Raw genomic sequence first — 21,640 nt, 5'->3', positions numbered from 1 at the left:
TAAAAACAGACATTAATTAATAAAAATACATCTTAAAATTAATTCAGACAAGTTAAAATCTGGGCAGGTGGCAATTATCGGGTTGGAACTGAGAGTGGTTAATAATTGCCAGGACCAACTGTTTCCACTGATCATGCAAGGACCTGTGAGCGGGTTGGGGGCTCCTTCGGGCTTGTTTTATACAAAGGAAAGTCAGTCAAACTGCATCCTGCCCAAAGGCCTGGCGGAACAGCTCTGTCTTGCAGGCCCTGCAGAAAGATGTCAAATCCCGCAGGGCCCTGGTCTCTTGTGGGAGGGTGTTCTACCAGGCCAGGACCATGACCAAAAAGGCCCTGGCTCTAGTTGAGGCCAGTCTAATTTCCCTGGGGCCTCCTGGGATCTTCAAGGTGGTGCTGTTAGCAGACCATAAGGTCCTCCACGGGGCATACCAGGAGAGGCGGTCCCGTAGGTACAAGGGTCCTAGGCCGTATAGGGCTTTAAAGGTTAAAACCAGCACCTTAAACCTGATCCTGTACTCCACCGGGAGCCAGTGCAGCTGGTATAGCACTGGGTGAATGTGATCCCGCGACGAGGACCCCATAAGGAGTCTCGATGTGGCATTCTGCACCCACTGGAGTTTCTGGGTCAGTCTCAAGGGCAGCCCCACATAGAGTGAGTTACAATTAATCAAGCCTGGAGGTGACCGTCACATGGATCACAGTGGCAAGGCCAGGGTGAGAGAGGTAAGGAACCAACTGCTTAGCTCGGCGGAGATGAAAAATAGGCATGTTGGGGACGTTTGGAATTTTCACCTTTGGCCTATATTGGGCCGTCTCTTCCCTCCACCCCCTGACACGTAGCTCACACCAAAATAATTTTTTAAAAGCATGGCAGATGATGAACCAAGCTGAAAAAGGTTACTGAAATTGTTGTTGTTGTTTAGTCGTTTAGTCGTGTCCGGCTCTTCGTGACTCCATGGACCAGAGCACGCCAGGCACTTCTGTCTTCCACTGCCTCCCGCAGTTTGGTCAAACTCATGCTGGTAGCTTCGAGAACACTGTCCAACCATCTCGTCCTCTGTCGTCCCCTTCTCCTTGTGCCCTCCATCTTTCCCAACATCAGGGTCTGTTCCAGGGAGCCTTCTCTACTCATGAGGTGGCCAAAGTATTGGAGCCTCAGCTTCAGAATCTGTCCTTCCAGTGAGCACTCAGGGCTGATTTCCTTCAGGGTGGAGAGGTTTGATCTTCTTGCAGTCCGTGGGACTCTCAAGAGTCTCCTCCAGCACCATAATTCAAAAGCATCAATTCTTCGGCGATCAGCCTTCTTTATGGTCCAGCTCTCACTTCCATACATCACTACTGGGAAAACCATAGCTTTAACTATACGGACCTTTTTTGGCAAGGTGATGTCTCTGCTTTTTAAGAAGCCAAAAATTAAAGTGTGTCTAAGGATGATCCAAGAGTCTTTGTTCACAGCATCTGGAACTGAGACCTTCACACCAGCACACCAAATAACGATAGACAAGGGGTGGAGGAATCTCTGGCTCTCAAGTCCCACCATCCCTGACCATGGTCTGTACTGCCTAAGGGCAAATGGGAGGGAGAGACCAACAACATCGGGGGGGGCACAGGTTAGCCACCCCTCCAGAAGAATAAGATCATCCAAAGTGGCAAGCAGTCAGGGCATCTGAGGTCCCTCACAGCTTTCAAAGAATGTGCCCTAGAACCACCATGCAATAGGATGTGTGCATTGGAGGGGTGCCTTTGATAATGCCTTCAGATATTGCATAACCTTGCCTAGGAATTTACTAGCAACATATTCTGTGATCTATTAGGCGAACCTTCATGGAGGCCAGGCCAGCTCCCAAAAAAACAGCCCAATTCCAGTTTTGCAAACACTCCACAGTAAGTTTGGCATGCATTTTGTTTTCTGCAAAGCCAGTTGCTCAGTCACGAGTGCCAGCTGTTCTGCAGCCATTTGCAGCCCACACACACTTGCAGAAACAAATCACGTATATTTCACTAAAGTACTTTTCCACAGTACATAAATTTTGCTGGTGTTATTTCTCCCATAAGGAGAAAGGAGCGAGGAAGCTGTGAGCGAAGGGCAAACTGAACGTGACAAACAGACAGGCAGGTGTGTCTGAACACAGGGACTGAAATCTTACAGGAAAAGCGGGCTGTCCCCACAGATCAACCTAATACAAATCTATTTGCGGGCACACACGCTAAACCCTGTCTGTGGTGCCTACCCCTTTCCCCAAATGATAAGACAAGAGACCAGAGTATGGGTTCAAATTGGCCACAACTTTATTGAACTTCAGAAGTGGGAAACTTGGCACAGGCCTTGGCAGGTAACCCTCTCAGCCCACCTGGCTAAGGATATGCAGGCAGTTGAGGCCCAGGGAGAGGGGACTGCAAAGCGCAAACTTACACAGCATGCCCTTCCACCGACCTCGTCCTGGGAGTTTGACCTACATGCTGCCGCTCTAGGGCCAGTGACTCCCGGTTTTGCCCTTTAACAGGCCCTGCAAGCGCCGCCGCATGGGGAGGGAGCATGAATGCACCCTCTCACCAACTTGATGTTAGACTAAAGGCTACCTTGCCAAGGCCTAAAACCACCACTCGGGGCCCTAAGGGGCCTTGCTGCCAAGTCCCACAACCAAGGACCAATCAAACCCCGCCATCTATCCAGTCCCCAAGGGCTCGTCACAAGTCGTGGAGCCAGAAGTCATTGATCCTGGAAGGAAGAACGGCAAAAGAGGCTTGAGACCAGGAGTCAGTCTCTTTTCTTTTGGCCTTAGGCCCGCCCCCGGCCAGCCGTCCATTGTCCTCCCTGGCCGAGGGCGGGTCAAAGGCCAGCTCAAGCAGGTGGGTGGCACCCGCCCAGGTGAGCCTTGCTCGGTGCCGCAAACCCTGCCCACCTGTGGGGAAGGGAGGGCGGATATTCACAGACACAAAGCAAGAGCTTAAATGCAGCTCAAAGCAGGTGAGCCCGGCTGCACAGCACACGACAACATGCCACACACGAGGCAATTCCATTTAGAAGGCATTCTTGAAACCCATTTTACAGATGGGAAACAACGGAAAGCTAGAAACTCCGATCAAGAGAACAGCTCACGAAATCTAGGACAATTAATTCAAAACACAAAGCAACCCGCACCATGACTACAACAAATTCATTGAATTTATGGAGAAAAATCATCTGTCCCAACCAATACAGAACCCATGAAAAAATTAGCTAAGCCACATGAGAATGCATGGTGAAATACTAAAATAAGGTCTTATCTATATAATAAATGTTCATAAATGTACCAAGCAAACACACACATATATAAACCACATGTCTGAAGCAGCACAGAAGAACAGCCATGAAGTTATTTTGACTCCCAAACTGACCAGGTGTTTCCTCTGCAAAGTCAAATGGAAAAGCCTCCCCATTGTCTTTTCCTTCACAAATCTTGTCTTAAGGGTATGTCTGTATCTGAATAGGGTGAGCCTGTGACTTGGCTCAGGAACTAAGTATTTATCATTACAAAAGACTGGCCAGGCTCCCCAGGGTATCAATCCAGTAAGCATTAACAGGTACCGTATTTTTCGCCCTATAGGACGCACCGACCCATAGGACGCACCTAAATCCCCCCCCCCCCCGGCGCGGGGCTGGGGAAGCTCGGGCTTTGGCATCGCTCTGGGAGCTTGCGGGGCTGGAGGAGGGGAAAGCCCTCCGCCAGCCTTCTAGCCAAGCCGGAGGAGCAGGCTTCTCCCCCCCGCCAGCCTTCTAGCCAAGTCGGGGGACAGCGGGAAAGGCGCACTGCGCCTCCCGCTGTCCCCCGAGTTTGTGGGGCTGGCGACGGGGCTCTCCTGAAGCCTGAAGAGCAAGAGGGGTCGGTGCGAACCGACCCCTCTTGCTCTCCAGGCTTCAGCGAAAGCCTGCATTCGCCCCATAGGACGCACACACATTTCCCCTTCATTTTTGGAGGGGGAAAAGTGCGTCCTATAGGGCGAAAAATACGGTAACTTGCCAGACAGGAGGTAAGCAACCCACTCAGATTTCTGCTTTAGCCCGCCCTTTCTGTGATGTAGGTATGATGTTTCTGGGGGTGGTCTTGGACTCCAGGGCTGGCAATTTTAAATTTTTAAAAGGGCAGACACACCTTGGTTCTGGGTCCTCCTCCTTCTCCTGCGTGTGAAGGGAGCACCCTGTTGCAACAGTTCAATAAAGATCAGACTTACAAGCTGCTTTGCTTCTCAATATTCTCCGACCGACGGGAGAACCTACAAAGGACTCTGTAAGGGCTCTTGTGTCCCCCATAAGGAAATAAGGGCAGATTTTCGTTTATTACAGAGGCAAGGAACACAAAACATGTACAGAGCTGATTGCTCGAGAAAGCAAAGCAATTTAGTATAATGTGCCAAGGAATTAAGCGTCTAGAAAGCTTTTGCTCATTTCACATTCCTCGCCATACATACAAACACCATTATTTCCTACCCAGAGAGATTCAGAAAAGACAGTCTTCTCCCTTCTCTTCCTGAAACAGACACAGCTGGCAAATCTTCCCAGCTCACCACATTTGTAATAGCATTATGAGTCAAAGCCAAACCAAACAAAATTAATCTGAAGTATTTATTTCAAATGCTGTTTCCTTGCTTTGGCAATATTATGATTTTTTAAAATATGGCTGCAACACATTTGCAGCCTACATCAATGTAAATAATTTCTACCATACGTCGCAAAGAAATGTAATGCACAGTCAATTACACGTAAATTGTTTTCTACAAACAAGATCCAAGCATGCTTTTACAAACAAGTCCCACTGGAAATATACGTTCTGTCCTCCTTTCATGGATCGCTACTGCAGTGGCGAGGCCCCTCACACCTTTCCGAGCTGCTATGATATCCACAAACGTCCCTCCCTGCTCAGGGGAGAAAGCTGTCAGCATGTTTTCCGTCCAGAGTTTGTGAGAGGAGGGGAAGTTGGGATTTCGAGGTGAAACGTTAATCTAGAGGGGTTTCGTAGATGAAAACATTGCAAGGGTAGCTTTCCGGTGATGCGAAAGACTGGGAAGACCTTTCAGGAGACAAGGCAAGGGACAGGGAGCTCAGAGGAAGACAGGATGGGGCACACGAAGCAAAGGGGAAAACAAAAACCCGAGAAAAAGGTGCGTTAAAAAAAGACTTGTGCAGTAGTAAAGCAAGAAGAGATCAATTGACTGGGGTGGCAGTGCTGAAGAAACCACCATAGTTAAGGTCAGAACAGGCAGTATGCTATAATTTCAAAGGAATACAGTGGTGCTACCACTAAATATAAGGCAGCTAGGCTAATATCTGACTGAGATTAAGTGAAATCAGGTAAAGTGGCTTGATCTCTGAAAGCCAGTCTTAGTGAATGTATTGCTTTGCTTTTGTAGAACAAAACTGTTTGCCTAAACCCTCTGGAAGTGCAAAATACCCAGATCAATGTGTCTCTGGGCAAATCATTTCAGTGGACCTTCAGAAACCTCACGTGCAAATGTCCTGCTCTGCCAAATTCTATAACTGGGACTGGTCCTACTCGGGGTAGACCTACTGAAATTAATGGGTTTAATTAGTTCTGCCTCTTAATTCCAATGTGTTGATCAAGAGGAGGACTATTGTTGGATACGACCTATAGGATTAAGGAGCCAGGTTTACTGAAAATCTTGATAAAGCTCGCTGGCAGACTTACAGATTAACCTGCCTCATTGGAAGCAGTGGAATCCTTGCATTTAATATATATAATCTTAGACATCTTCAGCAGAAACTAAGCAAAAAAACCATAAGCAAAGGGGAAGAGAAATTGTCAGTTTTGTTCAGCAAGGCTCTGTGCCAAAAATATATATATAATAAAGTATACTTGACTACTTTACAAGATTGCAAAGGTACTATGTTTTTAAAAGCACACGAAAAAGTGCATGTTGTTTTGTGTGGCATTTCCTTATGCGGTTACTTCAAGGGGGAATCAATGTCTTTGTTTAGAGTCCTTGAAGGACAATGTTTTAATACCGAAGAACTATAAAATAAGAACCCTCCATGACACACACTGTCTTCCATGAACCTAAGTCCCTGCACAAACATCTTTCCTCCCTCAGTAGCTTGAATTTGGGGTGGGGGAGATTATCAGGCCTTCTATTGTGTCTTTTAACAGTAGCTCGATGTGCAGAAATTGGCAGATAAGCTTTAAATGGCATGGGGATAAAGATCACAACATTTTAATGATGGCTCCTCACAAGCATGTGAATTTTGGAGACCTGAAGGTTTGGCAACCCTACGAATAATTGAAGTTGCTTATGAACTTCTGCTGTTTTGACCTCATTCAGACTTCCAACTTCTATCATTTGTGGCCAATGGTCAAGGATGAGGAGAGTGGCTGTACGCAACATGCGGATGACATCACAGTGGCTACTAAACATGTGTCCTTTTACTAAAGAAGTTTTATCAGAAAAAATATGCAGCTCGTGGCAGCTGAATGGGGTCAAAGCAAAAGGAGTTCCACCTGGGGAGTGCCACCTTGCCTACTCTTGTGTAGTGACGGCTGGGTTACAAACACCTCTGGTGTCTAGATCTTAATAAGGTGGGCATATTGCAGAGTGAGTGCCGGTCAGGGAGAGATTTCACCCAGAGAAGTCTCCAGCTCAGACGCCTCGCCCTGCTGTAGACTCAAAGAATTCCAGACTTGTTCGCTGACTGTCCCAGACCGGCTGACCTCCCAGAGGGTGTGCTTCACCAGTTCTGAAAACGTCACACTGAAACAGGACTGGAGCTTCTTGCTGAGGAGGACGTAAAGAATGGGGTTAAGGCAGCTGTTGATGAAAGCAAAGCTGACGGAAAGAGGAATGGCGTCGCGGAGCAAGTCGTGCCAGTAGTTATCGTGGTGAGCAGAGAGCTCAAGGATGCTGAATATTTGGTATGGGGTCCAGCAAACGAAAAAAACCACCACCACAGCCAGAACAGTCCAGAAGAGCCTGCTGGAGGTCAGCGTGGCAGTTTTCTTCACCTGGCATACCAGAAGAGAGTAACAAACAATCATGGTCAGCAGAGGAAAGAGGTAGCCGCAAATGAACCTTACCCAGGTCAGAACATGGTGTCTGAGGATAATAAGATTAACGTCCGTGGGATGGAAGTTGTTGTAGCAGATGGTGACATTGTTGTGTAGTGTAAGGGTATCTCTAAAGTACAGCGCCGGGCTTCCAATGAGCGTGGCCAAAACCCAGATGAAAGCAATCATAAAGAAGGTGTTTTTGAGAGTCCGATGCCGGTAGGAGAAGACAGGGTGGATCAGATGGACGTAACGGTCCAGGCTGATGGCTGTCAGGAAGAAGACGCTGGCAAACATGTTGAAGAGAGCAATGAAGGAGTTGGCTTTGCACAGCCACTTCCCAAAGGGCCAGTGGAAGCCCGTGGCCACGTAGGTGATGTAGAGAGGGAGGAAAAGGACGAAGATGAAGTCCGCAATAGCCAGGTTGAGGAACCAGAGGGAAGTGACGGTCTTGTCCCATTTAAAGCCCATAATCCAGATGACGATCGCATTGCCAGGCACCCCCAGGAGAAAGGCCACGCCGTGGAACACAAGCGACGCCACCTGTGCGTGAGTGAGGTGGGACACGGGGGGCTCGTCCTCTTCATAAGTCCCAAAGTATTCCGTGAAGTTGTCCTCGTAATCCATAAGATCTGCAGATGCCACGGTTGCTATTTGCTGAAAGGAAGGGGAGTGAAAAAAGGGTGGGGAAAACAAGAGGGGAAAACTAGCGCTCATCAAAATAATTAATTTCCCCTTGAACGCGCATAGCAATGGCCTTTTATAGCAACCTGCCAGCACCGATCTGCCATCGGTCCCGATCAAAGACCCAGCGATTCATAAGCTATTTTACCCATCAAAATGTTGCTTTCCAAACCGAGACTTTCGGGTGCTTTAGTTTCACCCACACCATACATTTAAAGCACTTTGGGTTCCCTCAAAGTATTATGGGAACTGTAGTTTACTAAGGGTGCTGGGCATTGTAGCTCTGTGAGGGGTAAACTACAATTCCAATGAATCTTAGGGGGAAGCCAGGTGGTTTAAATGTATTGTGTGGATGTGACCCAAATCAGTGCAAATGGCCAGTGTTGGGATGGGCTAGTTGGAGAACTATGGCTGTGCAAGATGTGGTCTAGCAGTGCCCTCCAACAAGCTCATAAATAACTGGTGCTTTGCCCAGGGCAGGGAAGACAGTTCAAATTGATTTGTGGGATATGGAGATTTGGGGTTGGATGGGAAAAGGCCCTGTACCTCCCTAATGTTCCTTGCCTTACTGCCTAGAACAGGGGTAGGCAACCTAAGGCCCGGGAGCCAGATGCGGCCCATTCGTCTTCTCAGTCCGGTCCATGGATGGTCCAGGAATCAGAGGGTTTTTACATAAGTAGAATGTGTCCTTTCATTTAAAGTGCATCACTGGGTTATTTGTGGGGCATAGGAATTCATTCATTATTTTTTTTCCAAAATATAGTCCGGCCTACCACATGGTCTGAGGAACAGTGGACTGGCCCACGGCTTAAAAAGGTTGCTGACCCCTGGGCCTAGAATGATCAAATTAATCACCTCTTTCTTTCTTTCTTTCTTTCTTTCTTTCTTTCTTTCTTTCTTTCTTTCTTTTCTTATATTTTATCTCCTCTGGAAAAGTAAAAACGTTTCAAAAATAAATGTAATTCAGTAAAAATGGCAATATGGAAAGGGCAAGACCTTCCTACCTTTCAGAATGGCTGAGAAGCTTTGCTACTTATTGTCCGTCCAAAGTTTTGAGTCAGCCGCTCTGGCTGGGCACTTTGCTAATGAAGTCTAAAACAGAAATCAGAGACGAAGAAAAGAAAAGTAAATAGCGTGAATGCAGGATGAAAAACATAACTGGAATGTCAGAAAGCAACTGCATGTGAACACACATCACCATCAATCATCATCAAATTAAGAATTGGAATCTCCCTGGAAGCTTGGTATGAATGGTTTTGCGACAGAATTGTTCTGGGAAACTCAATGTAGCCCCGTTAAAAAGGCGTAATTTGGTGGGGGGAATAGGTCATGGCTGTGATTTGACTGTAAGTGTAATACGGTGGTACCTTGGGTTACAAACACCTCGGGTTACAAACTCCACTAACCTGGAAGTAGTACCTCAGGTAGAAGAAGAAGAAGAAGAAGAAGAAGAAGAAGAAGAAGAAGAAGAAGAAGAAGAAGAGGAGGAGTTTGGATTTGATATCCCGCTTTATCACTACCCAAAGGAGTCTCAAAGCGGCTAACATTCTCCTTTCCCTTCCTCCCCCACAACAAACACTCTGTGAGGTGAGTGGGGCTGAGAGACTTCAGAGAAGGGTGACCAGCCCAAGGTCACCCAGCAGCTGCAGGTGGAGGAGCGGAGACGCGAACCCGATTCACCAGATTACGAGTCCACCGCTCTTAACCACTACACCACACTGGCTACTTTGCCCCAGGATGAGAATGGAAATCGTGTGCTGGCAGCAGCGGGAGGCCCCATTAGCAAAATCGTGCCTCAGGTTAAGAACGGTTTTGAGTTAAGAACAGACCTCCGGAACGAATTAAGTTTGTAAGTCGAGGTACCACTGTATATTGTGAGTATCAGCCTCTGACAGTCTCCCACTTTACCTGTGGAGGTAAAGGACAGCTCTGTTCAACACCTGCATGCAAACACAGACAGGTACTCCCTTTTAGTCAATAAATTGTTTCTCAAGCACGCCCATTTGGAAGTATACTGGATTCAAAGAAAAGAGATTTTTAATAATAATAATAATAATAATAATAATAATAATAATAATAATAATAAATTTATTTATATCCCGCCCTCCCCAGCTGAAGCCAGGCTCAGGGCGGCTAACAACAATAAAATAATACAACATTCTAAAATCATTTCATTCTAAAATTAATTCAAATCAAATTGATGGAAACCGTTAGGCTAAAGTTCTGTGACGATTGCCAGAGGAGGGGGTCAGGTTGTGCCCTGGCCAAAGGCCTGGTGGAACAGCTCTGTCTTGCAGTCCCGCAGGGCCCTAGTCTCTTGTGACAGAGCGTTCCACCAGATTGGAGCCGCAGCCCAAAAAGCCCTGGCTCTAGTTGAGGCCAGCCTAACCTCTCTGTGGCCTGGGACCTCCAAGATGTTTTTGTTTGAAGACCGTAAGTTCCTCTGTGGGGCATACCAGGAGAGGTGATCCCGTAGGTACGAGGGTCCTAGGCCATATAAGGCTTTAAAGGTTAAAACCAGCACCTTAAACCTGATCCTGTACTCCACCGGGAGCCAGTGCAGCTGGTATAGCACCGGGTGAATGTGATCTCGCAGCGAGGACCCCATAAGGAGTCTCACCGCAGCATTCTGCACCCGCTGGAATTAAATATGCTTAGGACTGGAGTGTAAAAGGTGAGCACCAGAGACATTACCCAAAACACATATATCAGGCCCAAACAAAATTTGAGATCAGGCCCAAACAAAATAAAACACAACTTTAGAGATTTCTCGCATCCCATTCAAGCATCTAGATTCACTCTACATAGATTTTCCACATGCCACTCAACATCATTAACTTTAATTAACTTCATTTCTAATGAAATCAAAACACGCCGTGCAAATCTTCTTTGAACAGCATGTGCAAGAGCGGCACATGGGATTATGCATATAGGAGCAATTGATGGGGCCATTCTGCAAATTAATGTTAAAAAATGTTGATGATCAAACCCAGCTTGAGATAACTGAAGATTCATTCTGTTCACAGCGGGGAAGATTTCATTTCTAGGTGTTTAGTATTTACACTAGTCTCTGCAGCGACGGAAACCTCTGAATGAAGCCTGTGGTAAACTGCTTGTGCAAAGCATGTATTAGGAATGAGAATCTCTGCCAGTGGCGTAGCGTGGGGGGTGCAGGGGGGGCCGGCCGCACCGGGCGCAACATCTGTGGGGGCGCGCTCGCACTCACAGCTCTCTGCCCCTACCTGGCTCCACGGGTTAGGGGGCGCAAATTACTTGCCTTGCCCCGGGTGCTGACAACCCACGCTACGCCACTGATCTCTGCCACCCTCCTGAGAAAAGTATCTAAGCCACAGACACTGTAAGAGTTTTATCAGGGTGGCCCCCATGTGCTGAACTTTACAGAAGGCAGCCTTCTGCTTCTCTGCTTGCATGGCTACCCCGCTGAAATCCAGTTTTGAAATTAAGAATCCTAAGAAGGGAGAGAGCCAGGCGGGAGGTTTCAAAGTCATCCATCAACGATGTTGGATGGGACTTTTATTTTACGAGGTATTTTATAATGTGACCCAATACCACCCATAGGGATCTTAAAAGGTAAAGGGACCCCTGACCATTAGGTCCAGTCGTGACCGACTCTGGGGTTGCGGCGCTCATCTCGCTTTATTGGCCAAGGAAGCTGGTGTACAGCTTCCAGGTCATGTGGCCAGAATGACTAAGCTGCTTCTGGCGAACCAGAGCAGCGCACGGAAACGCCGTTTACCTTCCCGCCAGAGCGGTACCTATTTATCTACTTGCACTTTGATGTGCTTTCGAACTGCTAGGTTGGCAGGAGCTGGGACCGAGCAACGGGAGCTCACCCCGTCGCGGGGATTCGAACCACCGACCTTCTGATCGGCAAGCCCTGGGCTCAGTAGTTTAGACCACAGCACCACCCGCGTCCCATCTTACTACCCAGCAAATCTGGGTAGTAAGTTCGCTGAAGTCTCCTCACCTTCTGACCCAAACTGTGATAGATCAGACAAGTTCAAATTATTTCAAAGACTGATTGTGCTTTAATAACTTTGTCGGAATAAAGAATGAATAAGAAGCAACAGAAGACAAACAACACATACCAAGATTTCTTGCGTGCCTTGCTTCTTTCCTGCTCTTCGTTATTTAGTCCCGCCATTCCAGATTTTACCCATCTCTCTGCTGCTTGCATCTATTGGACCATAGCATTTTTCATCACTTTTCTCTATCTCCATCCAATTTGGGGTGCCTCTTTCTGAATAGCTCTCCAGAGTTTTGCCTGCGCCTTGCCTTGGTGATAACCTCCCACCTAGTTCCTCATCTTGCTGTTCCAGCTCGATCAGCAAATTTGGTTCCTCATTTGGACATTTGTCACATGCTGCCCTTACCCAAACCCTTGCGTTCATCAGCTTTCTATTTAGACCTATTGCCAGAGCATGATTGGTGTGCCTTCCTTTGCTTCTCTTGTAAGTTCCTGTCTGCTTTTAGCTACGAGATGCTGTTGGACTCATGATTCCATGCCCCCATAATCTTGAACCTTCTAGATTTCCCCTTGATCAATCCTAAAATGACCTATCAACTATATACTTATATTTATATAAAAAGGTAAAGGCACCCCTGACCATTAGGTCCAGTTGTGGCCGACTCTGGGGTTGCGGCGCTCATCTCGCTTTATTGGCCAAGTGAGCCAGCATACAGCTTCCGGGTCATGTGGCCAGCATGACAAAGCCGCTTCTGGCGAACCAGAGCAGCGCACGGAAATGCCATTTACCTTTCCGCTGGAGCAGTACCTATTTATCTACTTGCACTTTGACGTGCTTTTGAACTGCTAGGTTGGCAGGAGCAGGGACCGAGCAACGGGAGCTCATCCCGTCGCGGGGATTCGAACCACCGACCTTCTGATCGGCAAGCCCTGGGTTCTGTGGTTTAGACCACAGCGCCACCCGCGTCCCACTTTACCCATTCATATTTGTCTGTCCTTCCATCTATCTGTTCTCCCACCCCCAATCCATTCATCTCTAAACACACACATCAAGAATGATTGAGCTGAATTTGGCCTTTCTCATCCAAATTGAAGAAGACACTTTCCTTTTCTAGAAAAAGAGGTGCCACAACTCACCACGAACGCCTCCCTTGTTCTCTCATAAATGGCAATGGTGCCCCACCGGAGAGGTGGCGGAAGTTCTGGCTGAAAATAAGCCCCGGCTAAAATAATTTTGTTTGGGTCCCTCCCTGCTCTGGATAAATTCAACATTTGCAAAATATTTCTGTTCCAGATTTAATTGAGATACACGCAAGTCATCATCTCTCCCTTGGGGGCGTGAATTCTGCTCAAAATAACAGCACCACCCAGATGAGTCATTTTTTAAAAAATATTGTAAACATGAAGAAGTCTTCTAAACAGCTGCAGTTAAAAAGCAATTTTGAGCATAAAGGGAAGTTTTTGGTGAATATAAAGGGAAAGTGAGGGGAAATAACTATATTTGTCTGTGGACTTCAAAATATTATATATCTGGGAAATAGACTTTTTGCCCACTTAATTTAGAGCTAGCTTAAATAAAGATATAGGCATGGCCCTATAGACGGGCTGCTGCTGCTGCTGTCTTAGGTAAAGGTAAAGGGGACCCCTGACCATTAGGTCCAGTCGCAGACGACTCTGGTCCATGGGGTCACAAAGAGTCGGACACGATTAAACGACTAAACTACAACAAGAACAGACCTCCGGAACAAATTAAGTACGTAACCAGAGGTACCACTGTACACAGCTTCCATTCTAAACATGCACTCTCTTAGAGATAATTTCCATTGGCACAACTTAGTCTTCTTCCTGACTTGAACTGCACTGCCAAAGCTTCCCCTAAGATTCCTGGTCTATCAGTCACACCATTCCAGGTACTAAAGATCATCACAGATAGAAAGGACTTGTGGACCTTGGAAGAGGTTCAAGAGTTGGCGAGTCTACAGGAACAGCAAGAGTCTCTCTTGCCTTGACTGAAGAGTGAAGACAGAACCTTCTTTCTGTATCCCAAGGGTCTCTGGGTTCATCATGTTTTAAGGCCCAAAGAGAGCGAAAGGAAAATGTGTAAAGGCAGCAAGACATGATCCCATCTCTAATGCTGCAGCCAAGAGAGAAACAATCAGTTCTGGGCTACTTTTCAAAACTTTGTCTTGCACAACCCAAGGCTTGCCACACAGAACGTGGAAGGGAAAACGTGAGGCATTTTGACAGAGCTGCACTCCTGAAATGAACGTCCAAATTCCGTTTTTCCTAGCTTGTTGCATACCCTTCAATATTCTTCAGATGAAAATAGGGACATTTCTCTTCTTGGTCCTCCCCTGCAGAGCATTTTTTATCAGAAGAAGGGCAAGTGTCACCACTACAACACTAACGGGGAGCAGCAAACAGACCCTCCACCATCTTGGGGAAAAACCCCTTATCCCTGGGGTGTTTTTAAAAATTTATTTAATCATTTTTTCAATACAAACAAAAACTGCACAAGGCACATACAACAAAAACCATAATAACACTACTAACACAATTACACAATAACCTAGACAGCATCTTAAAAAGCAGAGACATCACCTTGCCAACAAAGGTCCGTATAGTAAAAGCCATGGTTTTCCCAGTAGTGATGTATGGAAGTGAGAGCTGGACCATAAAGAAGGCTGATCGCCGAAGAATTGATGCTTTTGAATTATGGTGCTGGAGGAGACTCTTGAGAGTCCCATGGAGTGCAAGAAGATCAAACCTATCCATTCTGAAGGAAATCAGCCCTGAGTGCTTACTGGAAGGACAGATCGTGAAGCTGAGGCTCCAATACTTTGGCCACTTCATGAGAAGAGAAGACTCCCTGGAAAAGACCCTGATGTTGGGAAAGATGGAGGGCACAAGGAGAAGGGGACGACAAAGGACGAGATGGTTGGATAGTGTTCTCGAAGCTACCAGCATGAGTTTGACCAAGCTGCGGGAGGCAGTGGAAGACAGGAGTGCCTGGCGTGCTCTGGTCCATGGAGTCACAAAGAGTCGGACACAACTAAACAACAACAACAAAACACAATTTGACAATTCAGATTTGAATACTGATATACCTATGACTACACCTTTTTAACAACTTCCCCCTACTTCCCACCACTGTCCGCCTTATCGCTTAAATATTTCTTCCAGATTTCTTCATATTTATCCATTCTTAATTTGCGTCAACATGCAATTCGCTCATATGTAGCTAGTCTGTCCATATCATCAAACCACGTGTTCAACAGAATCTTTTTGCGGCTCTTCCAGTTCATCAAAACAAGTTTTTTTGCTTCTAATGTGGCACGGTACATCCATTATTATTTTTTTAACCCCTTGTAATCTCCCACGTTTCTGGAATATAATTTAGAATTAAATTCAATCCATGGTTTTATTTTATTCTTTGGTAGATTTACAAAAAGGAAAACACACACCAATAAATAAATTTCCAGAAAGCATTAAACAAAACAAAACACAAAACAAAACTGATATATACTCAGAGTCGCAAAGTGATTTCATGCTCTTTATTCAGCTCATAGTGGTGAGGAGGAATGAATGCAAGTCCCCTCAAAGTATCTGCTTTATATACATTATTTACACAATGGGCTGCACATGATTGGCTAATTCTGGAATTCTACTGTAAGCCAATCAGGTTGTGGATTCACTTATATCTGGAGCATGATTGGGTGGTTCCTGCCAAGCAATCATACTGCTGCATTGTTCTAGGACCAATCAGACTGCTGCATTCTGAATCCTATTGTTCTAGGACCAATCAGACTGCTGCAATTTGGATCCTATTGTTCTAGGACCAATCAGACTGCTTCAGTTTGGATCCTATTCAACTCAGTACATAACAAAAACAAGGCCCCTTGTGTTCTGCTCCACTCCCTTTTTCTTCCCTCCCAGAGCGGTCCTGCCCTCTGCCTGCCCCTCATGAAGGACCTAGGTAGGTCTATCTAGGTAGGTCACTATCTGTTACTAGGAGCATCAAGGACGCTGCAAGAGTCAAACGACAGCAGGAAAAAAGATTTTTTTTATTTTGTTAAGCAATTGCTTGGACACAAAGGCACAGATCAGCTCATGCTCGGAGTCTGGCCCCAAATTCTAAGCAAGCCAGCTTTTTATACATTTGCAGAATACAATACTACCTGATTTATTGTAAATCACCTGATTTCTGGGAAATCGAAAGTAAGGTCTTGCCCCTCTCCTTCCTGCCATGGCCCCAGTACACCACGGCCATGTGCATTCCTGAGTTTGCTTATCTCTTTACAACCTTGAATAATAAACATTTGAGCCTGTTCCATCAATGCCAGCTTTGTTCTCCTGACGGACCTCTCCTTTCTAAGAAAGGCCTTTGGGGGGTTTGCTATGGCCCTACCCTCAGACCCCTAAATGTATTTTTCTGGAAACTTCCAGAACAGAAGAGGAATGGGATGACACTTGCCCTTGCTCATGGAGATGTCTGTGTGGATTTTCAGTGCCATTATGACCTCTATATGCAGTCCTGCACAGAACTGGTCCTGCGGCAGATAAAAGGATAGGAGAGGAAACCTGCTGTATGAGAAGTCAAGGTTAAGACTAAATACAAAGCGCAGTGAGCTCTAGGTGAGGCTGGCCGTAAGGACAGTTCCGAAACTATGATTGTTCCTGTTAAGCTGTGGGCGAACATATCAGACGACACAGTGATTCTTCAAACAGCTCTTCTTTATTCTGAGGCCAGAATTGAACTCAGCTGAAGGGCTCAGTCAGCCTGCTTATATAGAGCAGTGTTTCCCAACCGGTGTTCCGCGGCACACGAGTGTGCCGTGAGACATCGTCTGGTGTGCCGCGAGATGCCTGGAGGGAGGCGGGCGAGTCGGGCGGCGAGAGGCGGGGCGGCGACGAGGAGAGGCCGCGCCTCCTGCTGCTGCCTGGCGCTCCTCCTCGCAGCCGGCAGCGCTGCCTGGGCGCCTCCGCGCGACTCTGCCTCGCTGGGTTTGGTCTCCCAGCAGAGACGGGTCACACGCGCACCTCCCTCCCTCCCTCAGCCTGCGCGGAGGGAGAGCCAGAGAGAGGCATCGCTCCTGCGCGGCGGGAGAGGGAGCAGCCGGAGGGATGCCCCAAACGAGCTGAATTCCGAGCGAGGGACTGAGGGGGGAGGGAAAAAACTTTCACTTTCGTGCGTCCCTCCCGGCGTGACGCTGCGCGCTGACGTCACGGGGTGGGGCTTTAATGGTGGTGTGCCGCGAGATTTTTTTTCAGTAGACAGGTGTGCCGTTGCCCAAAAAAGTTTGGGAAACACTGATATAGAGCTCCAGTACCTTGTTACTGTAACAACTTTCTAAAACTATCCAATCACTCAACGTCACTTTCGATCCTTCATTTGCATACAAACTATCCAATCACTGAACATCACTTTCAATCCTTCATTTGCATAACTATCTACAGTATCCCCCTGCTGGCCCAGGGTGAGAACTTCAGTACATAACAGTTCCATCTGCCAGGGATTTGGCACATGCTTGGAGATCGGACTATATTGCTCTGATCCTTAATAACAGAGCTAGCTAACCATTTTTTTCTGGGCTGAACTGGGGTGCTGACTTTGCAAGAGCAAAGCCCAAAACCAGAATATGATTGGAATGGCCTTTTTTGGCTTGTGAAATCTGTTCCGCTCTGGGTGCTCTCCTCTACCGCAGGGGGGGCCCCAAACCTTTTTCAAAGAGGGCCAGATTTGATGAAGTGAACATGCGTGAGGGCCGACCAAAGTTGTTGAGCTACAAGGGCTGAATTAAATCGACCACCGGGCCAGATTGGGCCCCCAAAACGGACTTTGCACATTCTTGCTCAAATTAAGTGTTCCAGGTTAGCCTCTTTTATGACGTTGCTTTCTTATTTTTATGGAGCTGCTATTATTTTTTTGCTATTCGTTGTGAACTGCCTTGAGTGAAAAAAGGTGGGGTTTCAAATGGTTGCAATAAACGGTGGGAGGGTGTGCAATAATTTTGTTCGCTCCCTTCCCCAAGTGCACAATTTTCTGAGAAACCTTTTCAGCCATTCCTTCTCAAATCCCTCCTTTCCCCCAATGCAGTTTTTCTGTGCACACTCTATAAGCATAGCACATTTCAGTTTCAAATATTCTGATTATTTCTACTGGTAGTTAAGTATTTTTATTTATTGACTTGATTTGGGGTGGGCCAGCTGCCACCCCACCCCCCATCTCCCTGCAGTCCCCAGCAGCTAGCATTCAGGGACTTATTGCCTCCAACCGTGGAGGTAGAATCTAGGTCTCCCAGGATTAATAGCTGCAGATGTGAGGGTGTTCTGCACAAACCTCGGCTGTGTACACACCATATACCATATTTTTCGCTCTATAAGACGCACCAGACCACAAGACGCACCTAGTTTTTGGAGGAGGAAAACAAGAAAAAAAATATTCTGAATCTCAGAACCAGAACAACAAGAGGGATCGCTGCGCAGCGAAAGCAGCGATCCCTCTTGCTGTTCTGGCTTCTGGGATAGCTGAGCAGCCTGCATTCACTCCATAAGATGCACACACATTTCCCCTTACTTTTTAGGAGGGAAAAAGCGAGTCTTATAGCGCAAAAAATACAGTACTTAATGTACCCCATGCACTGACCCTTCACACTGATTTTGGTCACATCCACGCCATATATCTAAAGCACGTGGCTTCCCCCCAATAATTCTGGGAGCTGTAGTTCACCCTTCACAGAGCTTCTGTTCCCAGCACCCTTAAACTACAGTTTCCGGGATTGTTTCGGCAGAACCCATGTGCTTCAAATGTCCGAGGTGTGCGCAGCCCCATCTGCAGACCATAGAAGCTGGGTAAGGGATCCTATTTGCTTGCCCGCGTGAGCTTCCCAGTGGATCGGGCCCACAGTGGAGCACGTGCGTCATGTGGGGTAAGCCGTGCCAATTGGGTGTCTTGATTTAAGTGACAGAGGGAAGGGAAGAGGTTATCCAAGCCAACATTATGCCATCGATGATGGCGCCAAAAAATGTCCTGGCAGTGGGAGAGGCCGGGAGTTGGAAGAAAGTTCTTGGCTGGCAGCCAGAGGTTGGGTGGGGAAGCCAGGGTGAGTTCAGGGACAGCAGAACGGTCTCTGCGGGAAGGGAAATATTCAGAATATTGAAGCCAAGGGCTTTTGGTTCTTCGACATGAGCACAATTCCCTTGCAAATCCTTTTACTTTAGGCTACAAAAACCAAGGCTCCGGTAAAAGCAGGCATGTCCAAAGTCCATTTCGGAGGTCTAATCCGGCCCACCGGACAGTTTATTTCCCGGGGTAAAATCCGAAAAAAAGCTCAACAACTTCAATCCAATAAAAAGCTCAACTTATGGCCGGCCCTTTATTCGGCCCTCACGCATGTTCGCTTCAGAAAATCTGGCCCTCTTTGAAAAAAGTTTGGACCCCTCTGAAAGGGATGCTTTCTAAGGAATTTTTTTTAAAAGGAAACAAACATTCCTTCCTTACATAAAAACCAACAACAACGAAACCAAGTCAAGTACTGCATTTGTTTGTTTTTAAATGAACAATGGGATTTGGCACCATGGGTTGTAATGGTGAACTCACATAATGGTGAACCCCAAGGGGGGTTAGGCAAATTTGTGGAAATAGCTTTCTTTTTAAAAAAATACTTTTTATTAAATTTCCAAAAACAAAGTCAAATAAAACATAAACTCTTACATCCAGCATCTTAATGTTTTCTTATTTACCCTGCGCTTTGTCGCGCTCGGACTTCCTTCCTTCCCTGCTTCGCCTTTCACAAATTAACATCCACTCTTACAGATTCTTATTTACACTCCATCCACATCACAAGACTTAGGTAAACCCTGCTACAGTTTTTAAGCTTCTACAATTATTCCGTATATACACAACAAATTTACTCCACTCCTCTTCAAACTTTGTTACTTTTTGGTATCTAATCTTATAAGTCATTTTCACCAACTCAGCATATTCAAACATTTTCATCTGCCACTCCATTAACATTAGGATCTCCTGGGTTTTCCATTTCTGGGCCATGAGAATCCTAGCGGTAGTCGTAGCATACACAAATAACTTAGAATCCTCTTTTCTTACTTCATCTCCTATTATCCCTAGCAAGAAAGCCTCTGGTTTCTTTGGGAATGTATATTTAAACAGTTTTTTCATTTCATTATATATCCTGCCCCATTTTTTTTTCATTTTTTCGCATGTCCACCACATGTGGAAAAGTTGACCATCTTTTAATTTACATTTCCAGCAGGCTTTGTTGCTCACTCTATACATTTTTGCTAATTTAACTGGGGTAATATACCACCGGTACATCATTTTCTTTACATTTTCTTTTAAGGTAGAGCACTTTGTAAACCTCATACCTTCATTCCATAGTTCCATAGCGGAAGATAGCTTTCAATGGCTACTAGTGAATATAATTTACTATTATTATTATTATTATTATTATTATTATTATTATTATTTATACCCCGCCCTCCACAGCCAAGGCCAGGCTCAGAGCGGCTTACAAGCAATAATAAAAACAAGTTGAATGATTACAACTTAAAAACAAAATTAAAATACAACATTAAAATACAACATTAAAATATTGAAACATTAAAATATTAAAATGTAGCCTCATCGCAAGAAGAGAAGGAAAGGAAAAAAGAAAGAGAGGGAGGGAGGGAATCAAATTGGCTCCAAGCCAAAGGCCAGGCGGAACAACTCTGCCTTACTGGCCCTGCAGAAAGAAATCAGATCCTGCAGGGCCCTGGTCTCATGAGGCAGAGTGTTCCACCAGGCCAGAGCCAGTGTTGAAAAGGCCCTGGCTCTGGTTGAGGCTAATCTGACTTCCTTAGGGCCCGGGACCTCTAGGGTGTTGCTATTTATGGACCTTGAGGCTCTCCGTGGGGCATATCGGGAGAGGCGGTCCCGTAGGTACGAGGGTCCTAGGCCGTGAAGGGCTTTAAAGGTCAAAAGCAGCACCTTAAATCTGACCCTGTACTCTACCGGGAGCCAGTGCAGTTTGAAAAGCACTGGGTGAATATGCTCCCATAGCAGGGACCCCGTGAGGAGCCTCGCTGCAGCATTCTGCACCCGCTGGAGTTTCTGGGTCAGCTTCAAGGGCAGCCCCACGTAGAGCGAATTACAGTAGTCAAGCCTGGAGGTGACCGTCGCATGGATCACTGTGGCTTCCCATATCGGGCAGAATGCTTCAGGACACCAGTTGCGTGGAAGAGTGTGATTGCCCTCATGTCCTGCTTGTGTGGCCTTCCCAAAAAGTCCCTTAGAATCAAAGAGTTGGAAGGGACTTTGAGGATCATCAAGTCCAACCCTTCTGCAATGGAGGAATATGCAGCTGTCCCTTATGGGGATCAAACCTGCAACCTTGGTGTTGTCAGCACCACGCTCTAACCCAGGCTTCCTCAACCTCTGCCCTCCAGGTGTTTTGAGACTACAATTCCCAGCATCCCTGACCACTGGTCCTGGTAGCTAGGGATCATGGGAGTTGTAGGCCAGAAAGGGCCGAGGTTGAGGAAGTCTGCTCTAACCAACTGAGCTGTCCACTTGGTCTGATTGGTCAGTGGAGCAGATGGGCCTTTGGCTGCCTGATCGACCAATGGGTGACGTGCAAGGATCAGAGTCAGTGTGATTATCGCCAAAGTCCTGCAATCTGATTTCCATAAATCCCACCCTCTTTGATGTTGTTGTTGTTTAGTCGTTTAGTTGTGTCCGACTCTTCGTGACCCCATGGACCAGAGCACGCCAGGCACTCCTGTCTTCCACTGCCTCCCGCAGTTTGGTCAAACTCATGTTCGTAGCTTCGAGAACACTATCCAACCATCTCGTCCTCTGTCGTCCCCTTCTCCTTGTACCCTCCATCTTTCCCAACATCAGGGTCTTTTCCAGGGAGTCTTCTCTTCTCATGAGG

The 21,640-nt window shown here is 46.6% G+C and overlaps 1 protein-coding gene across 1 annotated transcript; it reads right to left on the bottom strand.

Annotated features, from left to right (window-relative positions):
* Positions 1 to 4,588: 4,588 nt before the first annotated feature.
* Positions 4,589 to 7,660, bottom strand: CMKLR2 (chemerin chemokine-like receptor 2; the record flags this gene model as incomplete). The annotated part of the gene is made up of 1 exon (XM_083474720.1): positions 4,589 to 7,660. The coding sequence occupies one exon, from the start codon at positions 7,658 to 7,660 to the stop codon at positions 6,596 to 6,598; it is 1,065 nt and encodes a 354-aa protein (XP_083330846.1). The 3' UTR covers positions 4,589 to 6,595.
* Positions 7,661 to 21,640: the final 13,980 nt, after the last annotated feature.

Source organism: Podarcis liolepis, assembly GCF_965112155.1.
Source record: "Podarcis liolepis genome assembly, chromosome: 1".
Taxonomy (NCBI): Eukaryota; Metazoa; Chordata; class Lepidosauria; order Squamata; family Lacertidae; genus Podarcis; species Podarcis liolepis.
This window is presented reverse-complemented; position numbering and strand designations above follow the sequence as displayed.